We start from the raw sequence: 18,656 nt of genomic DNA on the forward strand, positions 1-18,656 counted from the left end.
AATTGTCTATGTATTTCATAGACAATTTTTAAATGTAATTAAATCATTAAAAATGAAACTTATATTAGCCGATGCAGATAATTATAAAATAAAAGCATATTTCGTTTATTGCTCCTGTTTCTCTATACGGTATAAATATATACACATTCATAAACAGTAACTTTAAATCAAAAATTTCAAATAATATTGCCATGGTAGACAAGGAGAGCCCAATAAACTAGAATTTAATCAATGAGTTTATTTTTGTTCTTCACTGATATAATGTAATTAGTAAAACTCTTTCATATATTCTTAAAATGGATTGATATATTTCAAGCGTTTATTTAGAAGATGACAACTTACTGGTAGTGAAAACCCTAAAACCAACATCTCTGAAATCATAAACATACATAATGTCAACAAAAAAATTAAGATATTTAACACTTACGAAGTATCTGCACATATTGGACACATTTTTTAAAAACTTTGTATCCATCATCTCTGCTACCTGCTACCACGGAAAACATGCAAAAACTGGTCAGCATCTATAAGGAGTTATTGCTGTAATGTCAAATATTTTATTCAGAGGGGTGTAAAAAATTTGCTACAAAAAAAGCTATTAAAAACAATTAAATGTTTTTTAAAGAATTGATGTGACGCAGCATATAGCAGATAATTATTTTTGTTTGCATTCTCTCTGTTTTTATAATAAAAAAAACAGCAGCAGGCATTGTACAAACAGCTGTCAGAGTTGAACCACTTCATCCATTTATTAGTCAGTTGTTCAATCCAAGAAAGGAGTAATTATTTTAAAACACTCAGAATATATTAGGTGTTTATAAACAGCAGTGATCAGAAAAGGCAAGACGACAAAGCAGACACTCAGTGCATACATACAGTATATACATCAACTTTGTGCTTTTATTTTCCCACAAGTGTCATGGGCTGTTCAACTTGTAACATTATCAGCATCTTTCTTTAAGGTCAAAGGTTAGCAGAATAATGCATTAAGGATACTTTTTTTTAACATAAACTTGCTTCTAGTCAAATTAGGCTAGTTAATTTTAAAATTAATCCATTTGATTTAACAGTACAAAGCTACATACGTTATAAACAGACTGTATTCTGACCAAAAAACAAAGAAATTCTGCCAGGCGAAATGAAACATTAAAGGATAATTTGTCAATACCGTCACTATAAATGTGCATAAAGTAAAATAAAAGACAACAATAAGCTACAGGTGAATTCCCTTCAGTTTTCCAAACAGGAAGTTGAGGTGAGTGCAGGGCTGAGTGATATGAGATGAAGTAACATGGGGGATTTCTCAGGCGTTGCTCCTTTCCTCTATTGTAAAGGTTTCCATTGGACCTTTGCTCAGGGCTTTGATGTCTTCCAGCAAACTGATGGGGGTCAAGATATGAGAAGAGCCTGTAGAAAGATACAAATTATTCATTTTGAGTTCTCATTGGCACCAGCAGGGGGCAAAAATCTAAAATAAACTAGGAGGAACAATTAAGCAGGTCATAAAAAGCATGAAAGGGGATCTATTACGCAAGATTCATATTTTACATGTTTTAGTTTTTTCATTTGCTTTTAAAACAGGCCAAGCACTTAAAAATAAACACCCAGATGGTTTGTGGCAATAAGTTAATTAGTTAGTTAAAGTCACAAATTACTACCTAGCAACTTCAACAAAGTCCAGCCTATCCCAAGAGGAGCTCCAGCATGTTTGGTCAGCTGGTCAAATTAAGCACTTTATCTTTTAAGTTGCTTTTAGACATTAGAGTTACAAGGTTAATGTATGTCAAAGCAAATTAAACATTTTACACATTTTTATTCTTCCACTTGGGTCTCAACTGTTCTAAAAACAGATCAAGAGCTTGAAAAAAAATCCTTCCTGCTGTTTTTTGGAAATGAATTAATGTATTTTGGTGTCTGGAATACGAGCCGTTTCAAAACCTTTCAATTGTTAAGTCACAAAATCAATGGTCGCTGCACCATTTACCTAGCAAACCCAACCCCAGTCCAGTTACCTAGCAACCCAATTAGAGTTCCAGCACGTTTGATCAACTGGTATTACTGCTGTCTGTGCTGTACAATGGCTGTTGGAAAAGACAAGTATTTTGATGACCTATTATCCAGAAACCACTTGCTGCATTCTTGTTGGTTGTGCAGGAGGCTCCACTAATGCTTTTCAAAGTTGTACAGAGGTATAACTGCACATCTGTTAGAGGTCATTTTCATGTGCAAATGTAAACGTAGAGTTTGGGGATGATGCCCGCAGGAGCTTATTTGGTTTTAAAGTGACAAGAGGTCCTAAAACAGCTCATTTTGACAGATTTTGTGCTGCTGTAATGGACATGGTTCGTATCGCCCATCGACCTATCCAGGCCTGTTCAAGGAAGCACAATAGGTCACATTTAAGGCAAAACTGAAGTTGACTGAATGGCAAAAACAGATCATCTCCAGAGAAATAAGAGTTGTTTTAAAGAGGAATACTAACCCAGGATGACCTCACAGGATTTCACCGCCTGGGTGACCTCGTAAGCGCAGCGCATCTCAGAGTAAGTGATGCCCCCAATAACAAAGATGATGAGGCGTGAACCAGTGCGGCGATCATCCTGGGTGCTGGTTTTATTCCTCTGGCGGGCGCTGAAGAACATACATGTTAGGAAATTTTCAAGCAAAAGAACAAGTCTATTCCAAAAACAAAAGAAAAGACATTTTGGCCCTCAGTCCAGACAAATAAAGTTTGTTTAGATTCACAAATGTTACATGACTGATCATTTGTGAGAAATACCTGTGCTAGGTAATGTGCTGCTATTTTTAAAGAGCCACTGTTTTTTGTTACTATTGTTAGGTTTTATGATAAAGGTTTAAAGGGTAAAACTTTGGTAAAAATCAATACATGTTCTTCAATGGAATGTTAATATTTGTGGAAACACACCTGCAGATTCCAATATAAAGACAAGAAAAAAATATCAAAATATAAAAACTGTTAAAATCTGAATTTGTTATTATATCCTTATTTTAAATATTGGGCACTTTATAATTTCTAGCAGGAGTTACTGGGCACCACTGTGGGAGGTCTAACGAGCCCTAAAGTTACTTTTAAAGTACAAATGCAGCTCATCAGAGGTGCAAGTAAACATAAATGAAAAATGAATCCCGGACAAGCCCCCATTCATTACCAACTTGGCTTATAGTTGGCAACAAAATAGGAGAATCCACGGATAAACCTGACTTTCTCAAATTTATTTGTCAAAAAAACTGTTCACTGTGAAAAGAAGAGATGATTATGTCAATATAAAAAACATTACTAACCCAATCACCACATTATAGGGAGGAATAAACATGCCAAACACAAAGCCCTGCATATTCAAATTGTGAAATAAGATCAGACTAAAACTGAAATACTTTTGACTGCTCCTGCCTTTGAAAACATTGAAGATCGTTTTAAATTAATGACCGCTAGCGTGCCAACTTGCCACCTTTAAGCCTATAAGTGTTTAAAACCGGGTTTTTGTGGCATTAGTTTGCTAAATATCTGGACAATTTTACTTATTACGCACAATTCTTTTGATCTTGCTGTTTTGATGTTGAAATATTTGAATGATGAATATCAATAGTTTTTTCCTGATGACCCACCTGACGGCGCCGGAGCCGTTCCAGGCAGCGGGACACTCTGACTGGTGCGGCCAGTCTCTGGAGTCCAGTTTGTTCTCCACAGCATCCTGAAAATAATACATTTTTTACATTATTTTCTGCAATCAGGACATAAATCTTCTCTGCGGCATGCATAAACTAATTTTTATATCAGAAAGCACAACCTGAGTAAATACATGAAGCAGTTTTCAAATTATTTTATTTTTCTAAGATAATAAAACTCTCCAGACCAACTTTAATTCATGATTTACCCTTTATTTACTCTAATGGTAGAGGACAGCTTTAATTTCAGGAAAATTTTTAATCAATTTATTGATGCACTCATGGAACAAAACCTGAGTATAGACAGTATAGAAAAATATCATTTCTATACTGTCAGGGTTGTTTTCCATTAACAATGGAAATTTATCATAATGAGCTAAAATTCTTATGTAAAGAAATTTGTCACGATAAATGATGCAATAAATGCCGACCCTGACTACTTGCCATTTAAAACCAGTCATTTTTAAACTTAATTATGTTAAATTTAAGCACTCAGGTACTGATAAGATGAACCTGACCAGAAAGAAGGAAAATTACCAACAAACAGAAACAGAGGGTGAATTTTGTAATAGATAACCATTGGGGGATTCCTTGAACTCTCAGTTCCCCATTAATGTCTGCAGAGTGAATTTAAAAATGTTCAGAGATGATTTTTACTCTTCCTTTTTCTTTTTGCTTGACAGATTTCATAAATTAAAGCCAGGAAAGTTGCCAGAAAGCCTGGAAGCTGTGTTTCAGAGTGGATTTTTCTCTTTCTTTATAAACAGTGATGTGACCAACAGGTTGTTGTGTTTCATTCGCTCTCTGACCTCCATCACGTCTTTGATGACTGGAGTCCATCTGGAAAGGTTGTACGTCTCATCTTGGGATCGATCTCTTCGGTTTGGTTTGCGGGAGAAGAAACTGGGCTGAACACAACAGAACAAAGATGAGCAGTATGGTGGTTAAAGTGTGGCCTGGGGGCCATTTGGGGCCCCTGGAATGGTTCTGTGAGGCCCACAACTGCTTTTTACAACACTTTAGGGTGACATTTTTCCTCAAAAATTAAAAATACTTTAAAGGGGCAGTATTATGTGTTTTCTGTGAACATAGCACAATCAAGTATGTTAACTTGTGTTATTATGAAAATGAGACAAGTAACTTTTCAGCAAGATATTAGCGCTTATTTTAAGTCAATACTTCCTTACAATTGATGAAAATGTACTTGATCCATTGGTACTTTTTCATCAATATTTAGGAATTATCGACTTAAAACAAGCTCCTATTTCTTGCTGAAAAGTTACTTGTAAATTAGTCTTGTGTTATTTTAAGTGAACTAAGATATTTGCATTAGAAAATAGACCGAAAATACTTTTGTTTTTACAGAGTGGCTCCTCTATTAGCCTCATTACCACGTTTTTAGCTGTGTTTCACTGAGAAGTAGCTCCTACAATGAGCTCAGCAGATTAACAATTTCACCAGGTGTTTGCCAATTGCTGGTGGCTAGTCTGAAGGAGCTGAGTGGGTGAGGACCTCGAAGGTGGGGCTTGGTCCAACCAGGCGTTTTGAACAGCTGCATGATAGCCATGGAGATTAAAGATGAAAGAACCAAGGCAACACTAAAAATGTTCTTGCTTAATTTTCTGGCTTTTAGGAAATCTAAATCATTTTATTCATTTTCTAAACAAGAAAAGTTTTGGGATTTAACTTCAAACAGCGAAATAATTTTGACTTTTTATTAGTTGTATGAAAATATCTGGTTTTAACTTTAAAAAAAAAAACATTTTCCAAATTTAGGCTTTCTATTAAACGTTACAAAAACTGCAGCTTGAATATGAAGCACTTTCAAGGATTTGTGCAGAAATCCAGCACTTTCCTAATTGAAATTCAAGCATTTTCAAGCACCTGTACAAACCCTGAAATTACAGGTTCTGAGCTCCAAACAGAATAAAAACGTCGTTGTTTATTTTTAGATCACAGCTTAGAGTGAAAGGATAAAACTTTTGCTCATACCGAAGTGGTGATGATGGGGACGCCCAGTTCTTTCCAGTTCAGGATAAACTCTCGTTCGTCCTCGATTTTAACGTGCTGGATAAATTTGTTCAGGTTTTCATCCGTCGTTCCTGTTTACACGCAACAAAGCAGAATCAATAAAACATCGATTCAACATTTTACAAAACATAAAACAAACTGTGCTGTACTAATTCATTGCAGTCAATGGAGGCTGGGCTTTGCAGGGTGAGATGAATGTTTTACCGTTCAGGCTGAAGATGTAGAGCAGCACGGCTCTGATCTTGTCATGTTTGCTGAACGGGTTGAGCAGCACCGGCAGCAGAGTCCTCATTGGGTCTTTCACCTTTGTCCCCTCCACGTCAGAACCGACAGCGAGGTCCTACACAAGGGAGACAAACATTTAACTTCATAAAATACAAATATTATTCAACGGGTGTAAAACTGAGGGCGCGTGAGCCACATCAGGTACACTGTAGCTTCTTATGTGGTCTTCTGGACACCACAGGGACATGATAAAATATTATTTTATTAAAATATTTGATCAAATCAAAGCAGTTTTTATCCCTTTAATGCCAAATTACATCAATCAGTCTCTCCAGTTTTCCACAATTCTATGATTTACTTATCTTAGGGATGCACAATATATCTGCACTAACATTGGTATCATCCAATATTTCTCATTTTTTTAACATATCGATATAAAACCGATAAATAAAACTGGGGCGATATGAACAACCAATATTTATTGTTATCTTTTTATTATCCAAAAGGGCCAAAACGGTAGTGAAAAATATAAAGTATTGCTAAATATCAGTTACTGGACATAACAGTAATACTAACATCAGCTATAGGTCAAAATTTTTATATCGATGCCTCCCTAATTTATTTAATTTTCCTTTTGGATCAATAAAGTATTTTTGAATTTCAATGTGCCAATTTATCATTGTGACTTTATTGCTAGTTTTGTGCAAAAAAGCTCAAAGACATTGGGTTAAAGTTATACTAACTCCAACCTCCAGGTGGCAGTATTTCTTCTACTCCATAGCTGCCTCAATCTTACTTGATGTCAAGTTAAAGTATGTGATTCATGCAGCGAGTAACAAAAAGTCACATTCCTGGAACATTTTTTGCAAATATTTACAATTAGCACCAGAAAATGAGTGATTCTGATTACAAAGATTTATAAAACAATTACAGAATTCTGTAGGGTAGATCAGTGCGAAAAGATGTTCAGTATTTAATTTAAATAGTCGTCAAATGCAGACACAGATAATTATTATTATTTTAAGTTTGTTAATGGGTTTTATCAACACATTCTGGCACAACCAGCCCTTTAAGAACATTTCTGATTTTGGTATTTTCCAAAATAAAAATGAGTTTGACAAACCCTACTCTACAACTGTTCTAGATCTAAAATGAGGAATTAAATGGCCGGGTAATTTCCCACACAAGTGTAATGTAAGAGAATATTTTGAAACATAATTTCACATAAACCACAGGCGAAATTCAGGAACAGAAACAAAAAGCCAATTCGCAAACGTCTGTGGAAACGTACAACCAAGAAAAGGAAGAGAAGATTTGGTCTTTCAATTCTATGCAAACTACAGAATAATTAAAATACAATCATAAAAACCATTTAAATTAGTAAAAAAAACAAAACTTGTTAGTATAGTTTTTGACACTTTCCACTTCCCGTATTTCATTTCCATCCAATCTTATGGATTTTTCACTAATAGGCCACTTTTTTCCCGCTATTCACAATTGCTAAAAGAAAACATCTTCTAAAAAACAAATGAATTAATGAAGTGAAAAAAATATTTGTATAAACTTAATTCATACTAAATTACTCAAGAAAACCTGCAAAACCAAATGATCGAAAAGTAGGGTTGAGCCTTTATCGTATCGTTAATCATTTATCATGAAAGATTCTTCATAAGATTTTTGATTGATTGATCACAATAAATTCCAAAAAAAATTCTCTCTATCTTCTCTATTTTAATTTTCTCAACTTTATTCCATAACAGCATCAATAAATACCAGTAAATTAGATTAAATGAAGTCTCCATCTTCAGGTTAGTGATATAAGTCGTACTTCTGTAAGTATGTGGCGGGCTGAAGAAACTTATTTCAAGTGGAAATGTTTTTCAAAAGCAGCATTTTCTTTTGTGACGCTATGAATTCTGTGCCTAAAAAAAAAAGAAGTTATATTGTTTTTTTGTCATAATTTTTGTGGCTATCTCAATAGTACTACAAAATATTGTGAAAAAACTCTAAGTCCATATCCTTGTCAAAGAGTCATATCAAAACAGAGGAAGAGCGCTAATGCTAATATTAGCATGCTAACATTAGCCCTCTGTATTCTGCAGAAACCCAAAGTTTCTGCAGAATACTTCCAACACAAAGCTCATAAGCACAGACTGCTAAACACTCTACAGCTATACATGTGTACCCAGTGTGACATTCCTCTGGACTGAAATGATACATGAAGAAATGTTAGAACGTTACAGCAACTTCCTGAAACCATGGAAATCCAATGTTTGAGTGGAGAAAACTATTCATCAGTAATGTCTGTAGTTGAAGTGCCTGTTGCGTTCATAACAATAAACATCTAGGACTGTTAAGATAAATTTATCTGAACCAATTAGTGGGTGTAGAATGCAAGAATTTAGCATAATTTCAAAATCAACCACAGTAAGTCCAGACAGACCTGCTCAGCTTTGCAGAGTTTCTCCACATTGTTTGAGAAATGTTTCATGCAGTCCTCAGCCAACTGCAGGTGAATCGTTTTCTAGTTGGGATCAAAACAACAGTTTTTATTCATTATTCTGAGATTCATTTATCATTACTTGTCCTTTATATTTACAGCTACATCATGAATGAAATAAAGTTCTCATACCTCGGTGACCTGCTTACGGAATGAGGGCATCTTCCTCATCATTTGTGACAAGTTGCTTAATGTGGTCTGAAAGGATTACACAAAAGTTTCAATTAGCAAATTACACCAGCCCTGTTTAGTCCACTATAGTTAAACTTTTGTTTGATTAATCAATCAAACTATAGTTTGATTAAATAACTCTAGCTTAGAAAGTTTTGGTTCGTTTGGGGAGTCGTGAATCAAACTGAAGCAAACCAAAAACACAAACTCCAGTCCGCCTACAAATCTCGGTCTCGGTTCGGTTGAAGTGAACTCTTTAGCGGTTTGAATGCATATATGAACGCCAAGCGGACCAGAGACTGTTCCAAAAGCACCAAGCGGACTACAACGCAGGGTGTTCTGGGTAAATACAACCAAAACAAACGTGCTAGTCTAGCGCTAGGAGCAGAAATGGCTCGTGATTTTTTACCAAAGATAGAGAAAGAGAAATCCTACAACTGTCTGACTCCATTTTTGTTTACATTTCGTGACGAAGCAAGTTTCAATCATGTCTTCTTCAGAGGGTTTTGTTGTTTCCTGTAGTGGGTCTTGGCGCAGCGCCCCCACGGGCGAGGAGGGGAACAGGTTTTGCAATTGGTTGTTTTAGTTTGACGCAGTGCAGTGTGAAAGTGAACTACAGCAATTGAAAATGGAGCAAATGTTGTAATTTTTATCCCCAATCAAACCAAATCTAACGAACTATCAGGTGTGATATTCCTCAGATTAAAACAAGTAGAGAAATTATAGAGACGGTAGACGCTCCAGCTCTTTACCTTCCCATCAGGCTGTTTCTTGCTGGCGGCTATTTCTTTCACCATCTTAGGGATCTGTCTATAACAAGGCAAAAGCAAAGAAAATAAATAAATAAGGAGAACCAGATGATGATGTACTGGTACGCTGAACAATGGGGAGACTTACTCTGAAACCTCGGCGATGTGATTGTGCCGTAGCCGCACCCACAGCATGTCGTCCTCGTTCAGCAGGGCTTCCTTATCCAAGCCGTCTTTGGACTTGTACCTGAATAAGTTCAACCACACAGCTGCGTTTAGCTGTCTGCAGCAAGCGGGGAGTCAGGAAATGATGTAGCTGGGAGCTGGAGTTAGGTAAAGCTTTACCAGTAGGTGTCATTCTGGATATCAATGAGGTCATAGGCCATGGCCTGGTAGGTGAGCTCATGGAGGATGGGACTTACGGGGTCAAAACCTCTTTCTACTATCAGCAGCTGGGCCTGTGTCTTCTCCTGCCAGCAGAGGGAAAGTCAACCATTAAAGGTCACCCGTTATGCGTCGTTGAGCAGGTTAGGATATCTCTATCCAAAACGTTATTTTACACACAAAATCCTTCTTAGTCAGATTTCAATCTGCTCAGTTCTGCCTCAATGCTTACACTCGTGCGTGAAAATGGCTACAAACAGATATGCAATTACACCACCGTACATCTTTGAAAAGCCTTAATGGAGCCTCCTCCACAACCAACAAGAATGCAGCAAGTGGTTCCAGCAGCCATTTTCCAGCGCATACATAACGTGCTTGAGTTCCACTGTTGCTAGGTAACAGGGCTGGACTCAGCTGGGGTTGCTAGGTAACACTGCAGTGCCCATAAAATGTGACTTAATAATGTGGAGGTTTTTGAAACTTTAACTTTTTGTCAAAAACAGCTGGGTGGGTTGTTTTTTTTTTGTTGTTGTTTTTAAGCATTTAGGCCGTTTTTAGAAGCAGTTGAGACCCAAAAACATGCAAAATGTGAATTTTTGCATAACAGCTCCCCTTTAAAGCACCTGATTTACTTGTAAAAACAGTTTAATGTTTGGTAATGATGCAAGTTTTACCCCCAAATTTCTGGGAAAAATACAGCTTTAGGCAAAAAAATAAATGCTACAATGCACAAAGATGGGCGTGAAAAACAAGACTTAGATTTACTCCCAAGGCCAAGGCCTGGCTTACTTTCTGTTATTCTTTGTTCAGCAGACGTCTCACCTTTTTCTTCCCACTGTCGTCCAACTCGTAGTGCCTGGCCAGCTTGTTGTCCACCAGCTCTGCTAGAGTTTGGGCGTTTAGCATGTTGTCTCTAGATGCAAGACATACTGTTATATGCAGGAGTCGCTTACGAGACGTAAACAAGAAAAAAAGTTATTAGTCAGTCAGCTACTTAAGACTTTGCTGAAACATTTTGAGCTCATTTTCAAAAAGTTAAAAAAAATCCAAAAGCACTTGTCGATTGCTATCACATGAATCTCAAAGCCAGTGTCTGATTTTTTTTAAAGTGAAGTTCTGTGGAGTTTGTTAAAGGAATTGTTTGGCATTTCATTTCAGACAGTAAAATCTTTATTTTCTTATTTAAAAAAGGAACTGAATTATTTGTTTAATTGTATCTTTTAATGTATTTCTAATATTGTATAAAAAGACTTAATTGCCTAGAGGAAAAACATGAAGAATGTGCCATTTTTAAATCCTATTAATCTCCAGAATAATCAATCAATCACTAAAATAATCGTTAGTTGATACGTAGAATCAATCAGAAATCTTTGATAGGCGACAAAGTTTTATTCTTTAAAAAAGTAACTGAATTACTTGGTTATTTGCATCTTTTAATGTATTTCTGTGTATTTTTTGAAATCCCTTTACTTATCAAAATCATCAATATGTATTAATATGAGTTACACTAATATTTAATTGTTTGGGATCAAGAAAGTATTATTGAACTTGAATAGATTGATCAATAACTAAAATAGTTGTAATAGACAAAGCCACAACTACAGTTTTAGTAAACAGAAAATAAGTTTATATCAAAGAATTAAGCTAATTTAAATCAAGCTACCGTAGCTTGATTTTTTTCTGTTTTTTGTTTCAGAAAACTTACACACTTAGATGTCTGACGGTATTTTTGTGCATTTTTTAGTAGGTTTTTATACACAACCATGACAATTTCGAAGACTGTCACAAAAGATGGTTAACTGCTAAAAATGGTAATTTTTTTTCAAGAATAGCACTGATTTAGTAACAATATAAAAAAGGCATTTGAAATAACAAAACAGCCAACAGTCCGGCAGCCATTTTATAGAGCATAAAGCGGTAAAACCAGCTGACCAAAGCCGGACGGGGCTGGGCTTAGCTGGCGTTGCTAGGTAACAGCAACTCCAGCAGCACAGTTCAAATTAACATATTTTTAGGAATTTTATTTTATTTTTTGCTTTGAAAATCCTTTTCTTATCCTTATAAAATGTGGAATGCATAAAGTGTCACAGCTTTCGAAGTTCCAAAACCAACATTTTTCATGAACGGTCAGGGGCGGCAACATGTGGTTTGGTTTCCGATCGCACTTCCGACTTTAGTTTGAAAGAAATATACGTGCTTTATTTCTTGCAAAAATATAGACAAAATAATAACTAAAAATCTCTTATAACTTAGATGAAAATGAAAGTTAACTTAATCTGATGTTCAAATGGTGGTCAAAACCGTCATCACACCAAACATTTACCAAACTAAAGGCATCCGCCCCCCGGTGTGTCCTTAATCACTTAAATTAATAGGAAAAGTTATCAAAGTGATCTAAACAGTAACAAATATAAAAAATATTACAGATTTTGGTTCTAAACTAAGTGAAATATATTCTAATTGACCAAAGAAAAACTAAATGGATGGAACTTATGATTTACAAAAATTCAACATAAATGACCACAAGATAAAGTATTAAAATACTTTTCGTTTTTCTTACTGACCTGGAAATGATTAAAACTTTTCAATAGACTGTAGCAACTCAGAAAACGTTCCGTTAACGGGAAGCGTTCATAACAAAACAAGTGATATCTATTAGAAACTTCGCCTGAAACTTTCTGGCAACAGTTTGGAAATACGTTTAAAAGAAATCCAAAAGACGAAGTTGTGCTCAGGGGCTGAGATGTGCTGTAACCTAAGCAGAGAAACCGACTCTTCTCCGCTTACTTCTTGTATCTGACCCCCGGGTATTCGTTCAGCGTGGCACACAGGGTGACGAGCTGGTCTGCCAGAGTCTCCAATGTCTTGCTTTTGTCCTGACTGTGAGGACTGTAGATTCTCCGGAAAGCCCCAGGATCGTCACATGTGAACACCTGAAAACCACGCAGGAGCAAATTGGGATCAGGTGGAATATCACTGAAAAGATGGTTATTTTTTCAGATATTCAAATGTTAAAAAGGGAAGTTCATTATTTTAGATTTATTACACAGATTCAGTCGTTTATGTCCAATAATTTTGGTAATTATGCTAAGGTATGCTTGTCACATTAAGCAATAAATCAATTAATCGCATGATTAAGTTGAGCCCAGTAATTTTAATTTAGACAACAGTCATTAAAGAGATGCTATTATTGAAAAGCTGCCATTTTGAAGTAGTTAGTTTGCACTACCTGCCCCTTTTGCATGTTTTTTCTGTCGAAGCTGAATTATTAATATTTTTTACAGCAATTTTAGTTAAAGAGACTTCATAATTCTTTTTTAATAATTGTTGTTTAGTTTATTTGGGGTATTTAAAATGTTTTCCAGTGTTTAAAAATTGAAGTTTTGGGGTTTTTAAAAAAATGTTGTGAGGTCATACTTGCATAAATATGCCAGTATTATTATTATTATATTAATTAAGAATTGTCTGAAAATGACAATGCTATTGTTTATTGATATAAATTCTGGAACAATTTATTGTTCAGTGAAACTAGTTATCATGACATGTCTAATTACATCTAATGACAACCCTTTTTTTATTTGTCTTAGTTGAATGATGTGAGAAAAAAACCATTTACTGTTTATTCAGTCAGTATTTAATGCAGCTAATAAAAAAAATATTATGTGCTTTTTACAAATTCAGAATGTTACAAAAAAGGTAGCCCTTTGTGTTATGGAGAGACGCTCTTGATACAATAGAAAACTCATGTTTTCAAGAAAATGGCCGCTTATCATTTAATCAACTGATAAGACCGATTGACTATAGATTAACTCATTAATCTGTAATATGCATCCCTAGATGCAACAGTTGTAGTCCATAATCCTTGAATGTTGAAAAGGTTTTGTTTGAAAAGACTTTTATTTTTAAACCACACTTTTTTCTTCCACTCAACTTCCTATTAATACAGCTATCTGACCAGCCAGCTTCTTCTCCAGTGACCTAAAGAAGTTAAAGTTTGGGTTTTGCACTAGCTGCAAGTCGTTTTAAATGAGGACAAAGAAACTTTGACAGAATTCTGATTCATTTTAATTTCTAAAACCAGATTAAAATACAGAAATGGTAATAAAAGCAAACAGGAAACCTAAATGCAGAGACATTTCTGTCATTATTAAAAAGCAGGAAGCACACAAGATTGTTACATCATAACTTTAAGCAACCAACACCCATAAAAGTTTCCCTCAGAAGGTTAAAATGCGTCTCTGTGTGTTGTCTAAAAACATTACAACCTGCTATGTTTTCAAGAAAAAGAAACTCCTAAGAATAAAAAGAGGAACCAATTATTAAAAATTATAACAAAAGTAAGCTGAAACCATTTACCTGTGCTTCTTGTGGTAAGAAGGAAATGTTTATTTCCTTGCAGACCCGTATGTGCCTTGCACAGGAATTCTTCATCTTGTTGAAGAGGTCATCTGGACAGTCTGTGAAAACCAGACAAAACCGTCAACTTCAAGCCTGACATCCAGAAACGTCTTTTTATATAACCTGTAGGTTACTTACAGTCTGTAAAATAAACATAAGCTGATTTGTATTTAGGTTTGGACTTGAAGTCAGCTATAAAGGCGTCCACACACTGAAAACAATAAATTTTCAGTCAAAATTCTTTCATAATAAAAGTTTATGTCGTTATATTAGGGTTATTACGGTAAACCTTGGAGGTTGGTGTCATGAAGTAGATGGCCTTCATTTCAGGGACAGGCTCCCTGCTTTTGAACAGATCCTCCACAACTAAACAGAGAAGACATTAACGTCAGAAAAATGCATCAAACAACAACTTGTGTTTCAAACTCAAGGCGCGGGGGCCAAATCTGCACTGCTATAGCTTCTTATGTGGCCCTCTAGACTCCAGGGGAGCAGAAACCTTCAAGATAACAGTTACATGGTAAAATATTATTTTATCAATCAAATCAAAGCAGTTTTTATCTGCATACTGGCAAATTATTTCAATCAGTTCCTCCAGGTTGTTGCGATTCTTAAATAAAATCAACAGATTATTTTTTGTTATGCAAGTTTACTCCAAATTTTCTGCAAAACTATCAAAAACCTTGGGTTTACATGATGCTACCTCCCACCTGCAGGTGGCAGCATTTCTTACTTCTACTACACTGTTGCCTCAGCCTAATCAACAAAATCACGTTTTTGTCATAAACGTGTCAAAAACGTTTATGTCATATATACAAGCAAAATTTCTTGCAAATTTTTCAGATTTGCCACAAATTTTGTGGGAAAAAAAAGAAATCACAAAATCCTGGAGGGACTGATCATTGTGAAAAGAAACTCTGTTTTATTTCATTTTAAAAACTTGGTTGAATGTAGACACAACTATTTATTAATATTTTAACAAGTTTTCTCTCCAGCTCTTGGTGAAGGCGGAAGGTTTTTTCTCTGCTCCGTCCCTACTCTTAATTTACAACAGTTTTAGATCTAAAACTGTTTTTTAGATCAGTTTTCGCCCTGCTTTCTCTGTTTTTGTGCTGCTTTTCCAGAGCCTTTCTTTGCACATCGTCTGAATCTACAAATTATAGATCTGGTCAACTGGTCTTTCAGTGAAATTGATCAAATTTTCACAAGAAGACTGGATGCAGGAGGGCCCACATGTCCTACGGGGACATACCAGGCAGGATACACCCTGGATTTATTTATGAGAACAGGGTTTCTGCTGTTTGGAGCTTGCGGATTCCTGACATATCGACAAATCTGTGATGGATTATGCCAATTGACGAACACGCAGACTGACATACTGTGGGACAGAGGCGCAAGTTGGATGCGATTCTTGCAGAGACTGGAAGGCTGTGGACCCTAAGACTCACTAGCAGGATAGAACTGATCTTGGAGAAGTTGCTAGTTCAGCCCGGCGGGAAAGACCACATAAATTTGGATGATTGGAATGAACAAAGTTATACCGATGAGACTTTAGGAGAGATTGAAATTTAAAATCTACCTGACCTAAAGCATTCTGTATCTGAACTGGCTCCCCTGTATCAGCCTTGGCTGGATGGCTGTCTCAAATCTCCTGGAAGACATGTAAACATAACGCTCCTTCCCACCTCACTCCCTTCTGAAGTCATCCGTGTAACTGTGGAGCAGAGCGCTCCCAAGGACTTGCTCTTAGATAAGATCATCATATCAGACTGTTTCTTGGGAGACTGAGCTGCACGGTTCATGGTAATATGTATACACATACACAGCAAACAGATGATCTCCGTTATTGTCACCACCTTTCGCTGGCTCCATGTTTGTGCCTTATCTTGCTATATGAATGTTGCCTATTTTTTCCTGACGTGTCATTTCTTCGCCCTCTCTGTTTAGTTTATTACTTTTATGAATCATGGAGTTATTAATGTTTTTAGAAATTGTGGAGTACTCATTACTTTAGACCAATATCTACTTTTTAGATTATTATCCAGAGAAACTCCTATTAGTTTATACAAGGAAACTCCTTCTAGCTTATAAATTATGAAGTACTTGCACTTATCTAGCAATCCAGACCAGGAATTAGAACAAACATAGAATCCAGAGAAACTATTTTTCTTTCCTATTAGTTTATCCAGAGAAACTCCTATTACTTCAGGGTTTCCCTCAGTGTATTATAAGCCTGGCAGGCCAGGTTTTACCTGTGCCCCCACCAGGCTTAGCATTGTTAATTTATTAGTTTTTTATGATCGCCTTAATCATTAAAAGGTATTCATCTTCAAGTCTTCCAAAAAAGCATAACTATCAAATAACATTTTTAAATTTCCCGTCAACTTTAAACATTATTAACTCAAAAATGTTGAAACAGGGTTTACCTGCTCAGAGCACTAGGGAAGTCATCCATTCAGGGGGGCAGCTGAATGAGTTCCCTAGTGACCTGAGCACCGGGCTCCGCAGGTTTTCTGGGGGAAACCCTTTAGTTCATAAATTGTGGAGAACTTTTTGTTATCGTTTGTATTTCCTCTAACTCATATAAAGCCCTTTTAAGTGCCTTGTCTCTGAAAATGTGCTACGTTAATAAAATTATCTTAGCTTACATTGAGGCCTAATCAACTCTTAATTCATAATCTTGATGAATTATCTCCTTTACAACAAAGTCTGAAAGCAGATATCATGACCTACTTGTTATCCTCTCCTCCATCAGGTCTGACATTTTGCAGCATGATGAGAGAAGCTTGGTGGTGAATGGGTCTAAAATCAGAATCTGTGAACAGAAATTCAAAGCAACCAGTAAATACCAATTCTGGCCTAAATTACTGTTGCACAGTCAAGTCTAAATGTTTGTTTTCAGTCAGAATACATGGAAAATTTCTGTTCCTACCTTCCATACGCCAGATTTTTTGCAGTCTGCAATTATTGTCTCTTTTATTCCTGCAGAGGCACAGAATATCAGTTATCACACAAAACCAAAAGTCAACTCAAAAGCCAACATGCTCAGTGCAAAACTCCAGTTGGTAAATTATGGCAATATTTAGTCAATATTATGTACAATCACCAATTATGAGCTAAACAAATAACTTGGCCTTTATCTAATCTAAAATATTTATTTTTATGTTAAAAATCTCATCCTACTCAGCTGCACATTTCTTTTTAATCTGAGTATTACTAATTAATATTTTTAATAACTACAGTTTATTTTTGTTACTGTTCATTTGCCCTTTAATATATATGGTGTCCTATTCTATTTTTATATATTTCGCTTACCTTTGTGTCATTCTGAATTATTTAATTTGCCTTTCACTTTGCTCAATCAAAAACGTTCGTTCTGTCACTAAAGAGAGATTGAAGCATAAAATTTTAGACTGAATACATTTTAACATTAGATTCTGCTTTTCATAGTAAAGTTTTTTGTTCTTTTAATGTCAGTCCATTAATTTGTTCAGATTCCCCGGAGGATCAATGGTACTATGTAAACAGATCCCCAGACTGTATTTTAATGTGAAGCACTTTGAAATGCCTTGTTGCTGAAATGTGCTTTACAAATACAATTTGATTGATTGATTCAATACAACAACAAACCCTGCCCGTTCTCCTCCATCAAGCTCCATTATTAACCAATATTGATTGGATATTCATTCAACTTTACGGGAAGTTAGAAGGAGAAAAGGAAATGATTATTTCAACGCTGTCAGACATATACAAACGTTGCTTTTCCAAATGCCTACAAAAGTTTTATAAATAAAGAAACTCGCTAATCTCAGCCATCTTGCTTTGTTATCACAACGTGCTCATCTTTAATCGGAGCAAACTTGAGAAGGTGACAGCAAGTATGTTTCAGTCAGTCGTGGTTTTTTCTCAGGGAACAAGGTGGGGCTCCAAGCGACATATAAAATGACTTTACGGCCGCTACTTTTAGACAAAAGTCGGAAAATTAGTCAGCACAATTATCGAGTCAAGTTTACGTAAACTATAACTGCGTAAAAACAGTAGGGAAACTTACTTTTCCAAACTATTCGCTTAAGCCCGTGATCCGAGACTGCTGCCATCTTGTTTTCCTCTCTTTTTTTTCCCACTATTGTGCCTCTTTTTCCGGTCGGTTTGACGCACGCTAGATTGCGTCACAAAGGGCGCGACGGGGTGATTCTGTAGTTTTTTTTAATTGAACCTGAAGGGAAACAAAATTACAGACGCTCTTTCATATTTTTTATGCTTCTGATAGATACAAGAAAATAAATGAATAAATAAACATCTACTTACGCAGTGAGAAAATTAATATTTTGTGAAGATACTGATAAGAAAACTATTACTAATACTAATAAAGGTATTTCCCAAAATATAAAATATTAAAGAATAAATTGAAGATTCTAAAATGAAAGGATTTTAAAAATAAAAGAATATTAATAAAATAATTATTTATATTATATTATACTATACTATATTATAGTATATTTATTTACATA

General features: G+C 35.5%; 1 protein-coding gene across 1 annotated transcript; it reads right to left on the reverse strand.

Annotated features, from left to right (window-relative positions):
* Positions 1-722: 722 nt before the first annotated feature.
* On the reverse strand, positions 723-18,278 carry stxbp3 (syntaxin binding protein 3). The gene is made up of 19 exons (XM_005805216.3): positions 18,197-18,278; positions 17,078-17,127; positions 16,879-16,960; positions 14,435-14,511; positions 14,284-14,356; positions 14,104-14,204; positions 12,535-12,680; positions 10,570-10,660; positions 9,709-9,833; positions 9,512-9,610; positions 9,367-9,424; positions 8,576-8,641; positions 8,387-8,467; positions 5,923-6,058; positions 5,680-5,789; positions 4,497-4,595; positions 3,628-3,713; positions 2,483-2,631; positions 723-1,407 (listed from the first exon to the last, which is right to left on the reverse strand). Exons 1-19 carry the CDS (start codon positions 18,240-18,242, stop codon positions 1,304-1,306), a joined length of 1,779 nt encoding a protein of 592 aa, XP_005805273.1. The 5' UTR covers positions 18,243-18,278; the 3' UTR covers positions 723-1,303.
* Positions 18,279-18,656: the final 378 nt, after the last annotated feature.

The sequence above is a fragment of the Xiphophorus maculatus genome, chromosome 9 (genome assembly GCF_002775205.1).
Source record: "Xiphophorus maculatus strain JP 163 A chromosome 9, X_maculatus-5.0-male, whole genome shotgun sequence".
In the NCBI taxonomy this organism is placed as follows: domain Eukaryota; kingdom Metazoa; phylum Chordata; class Actinopteri; order Cyprinodontiformes; family Poeciliidae; genus Xiphophorus; species Xiphophorus maculatus.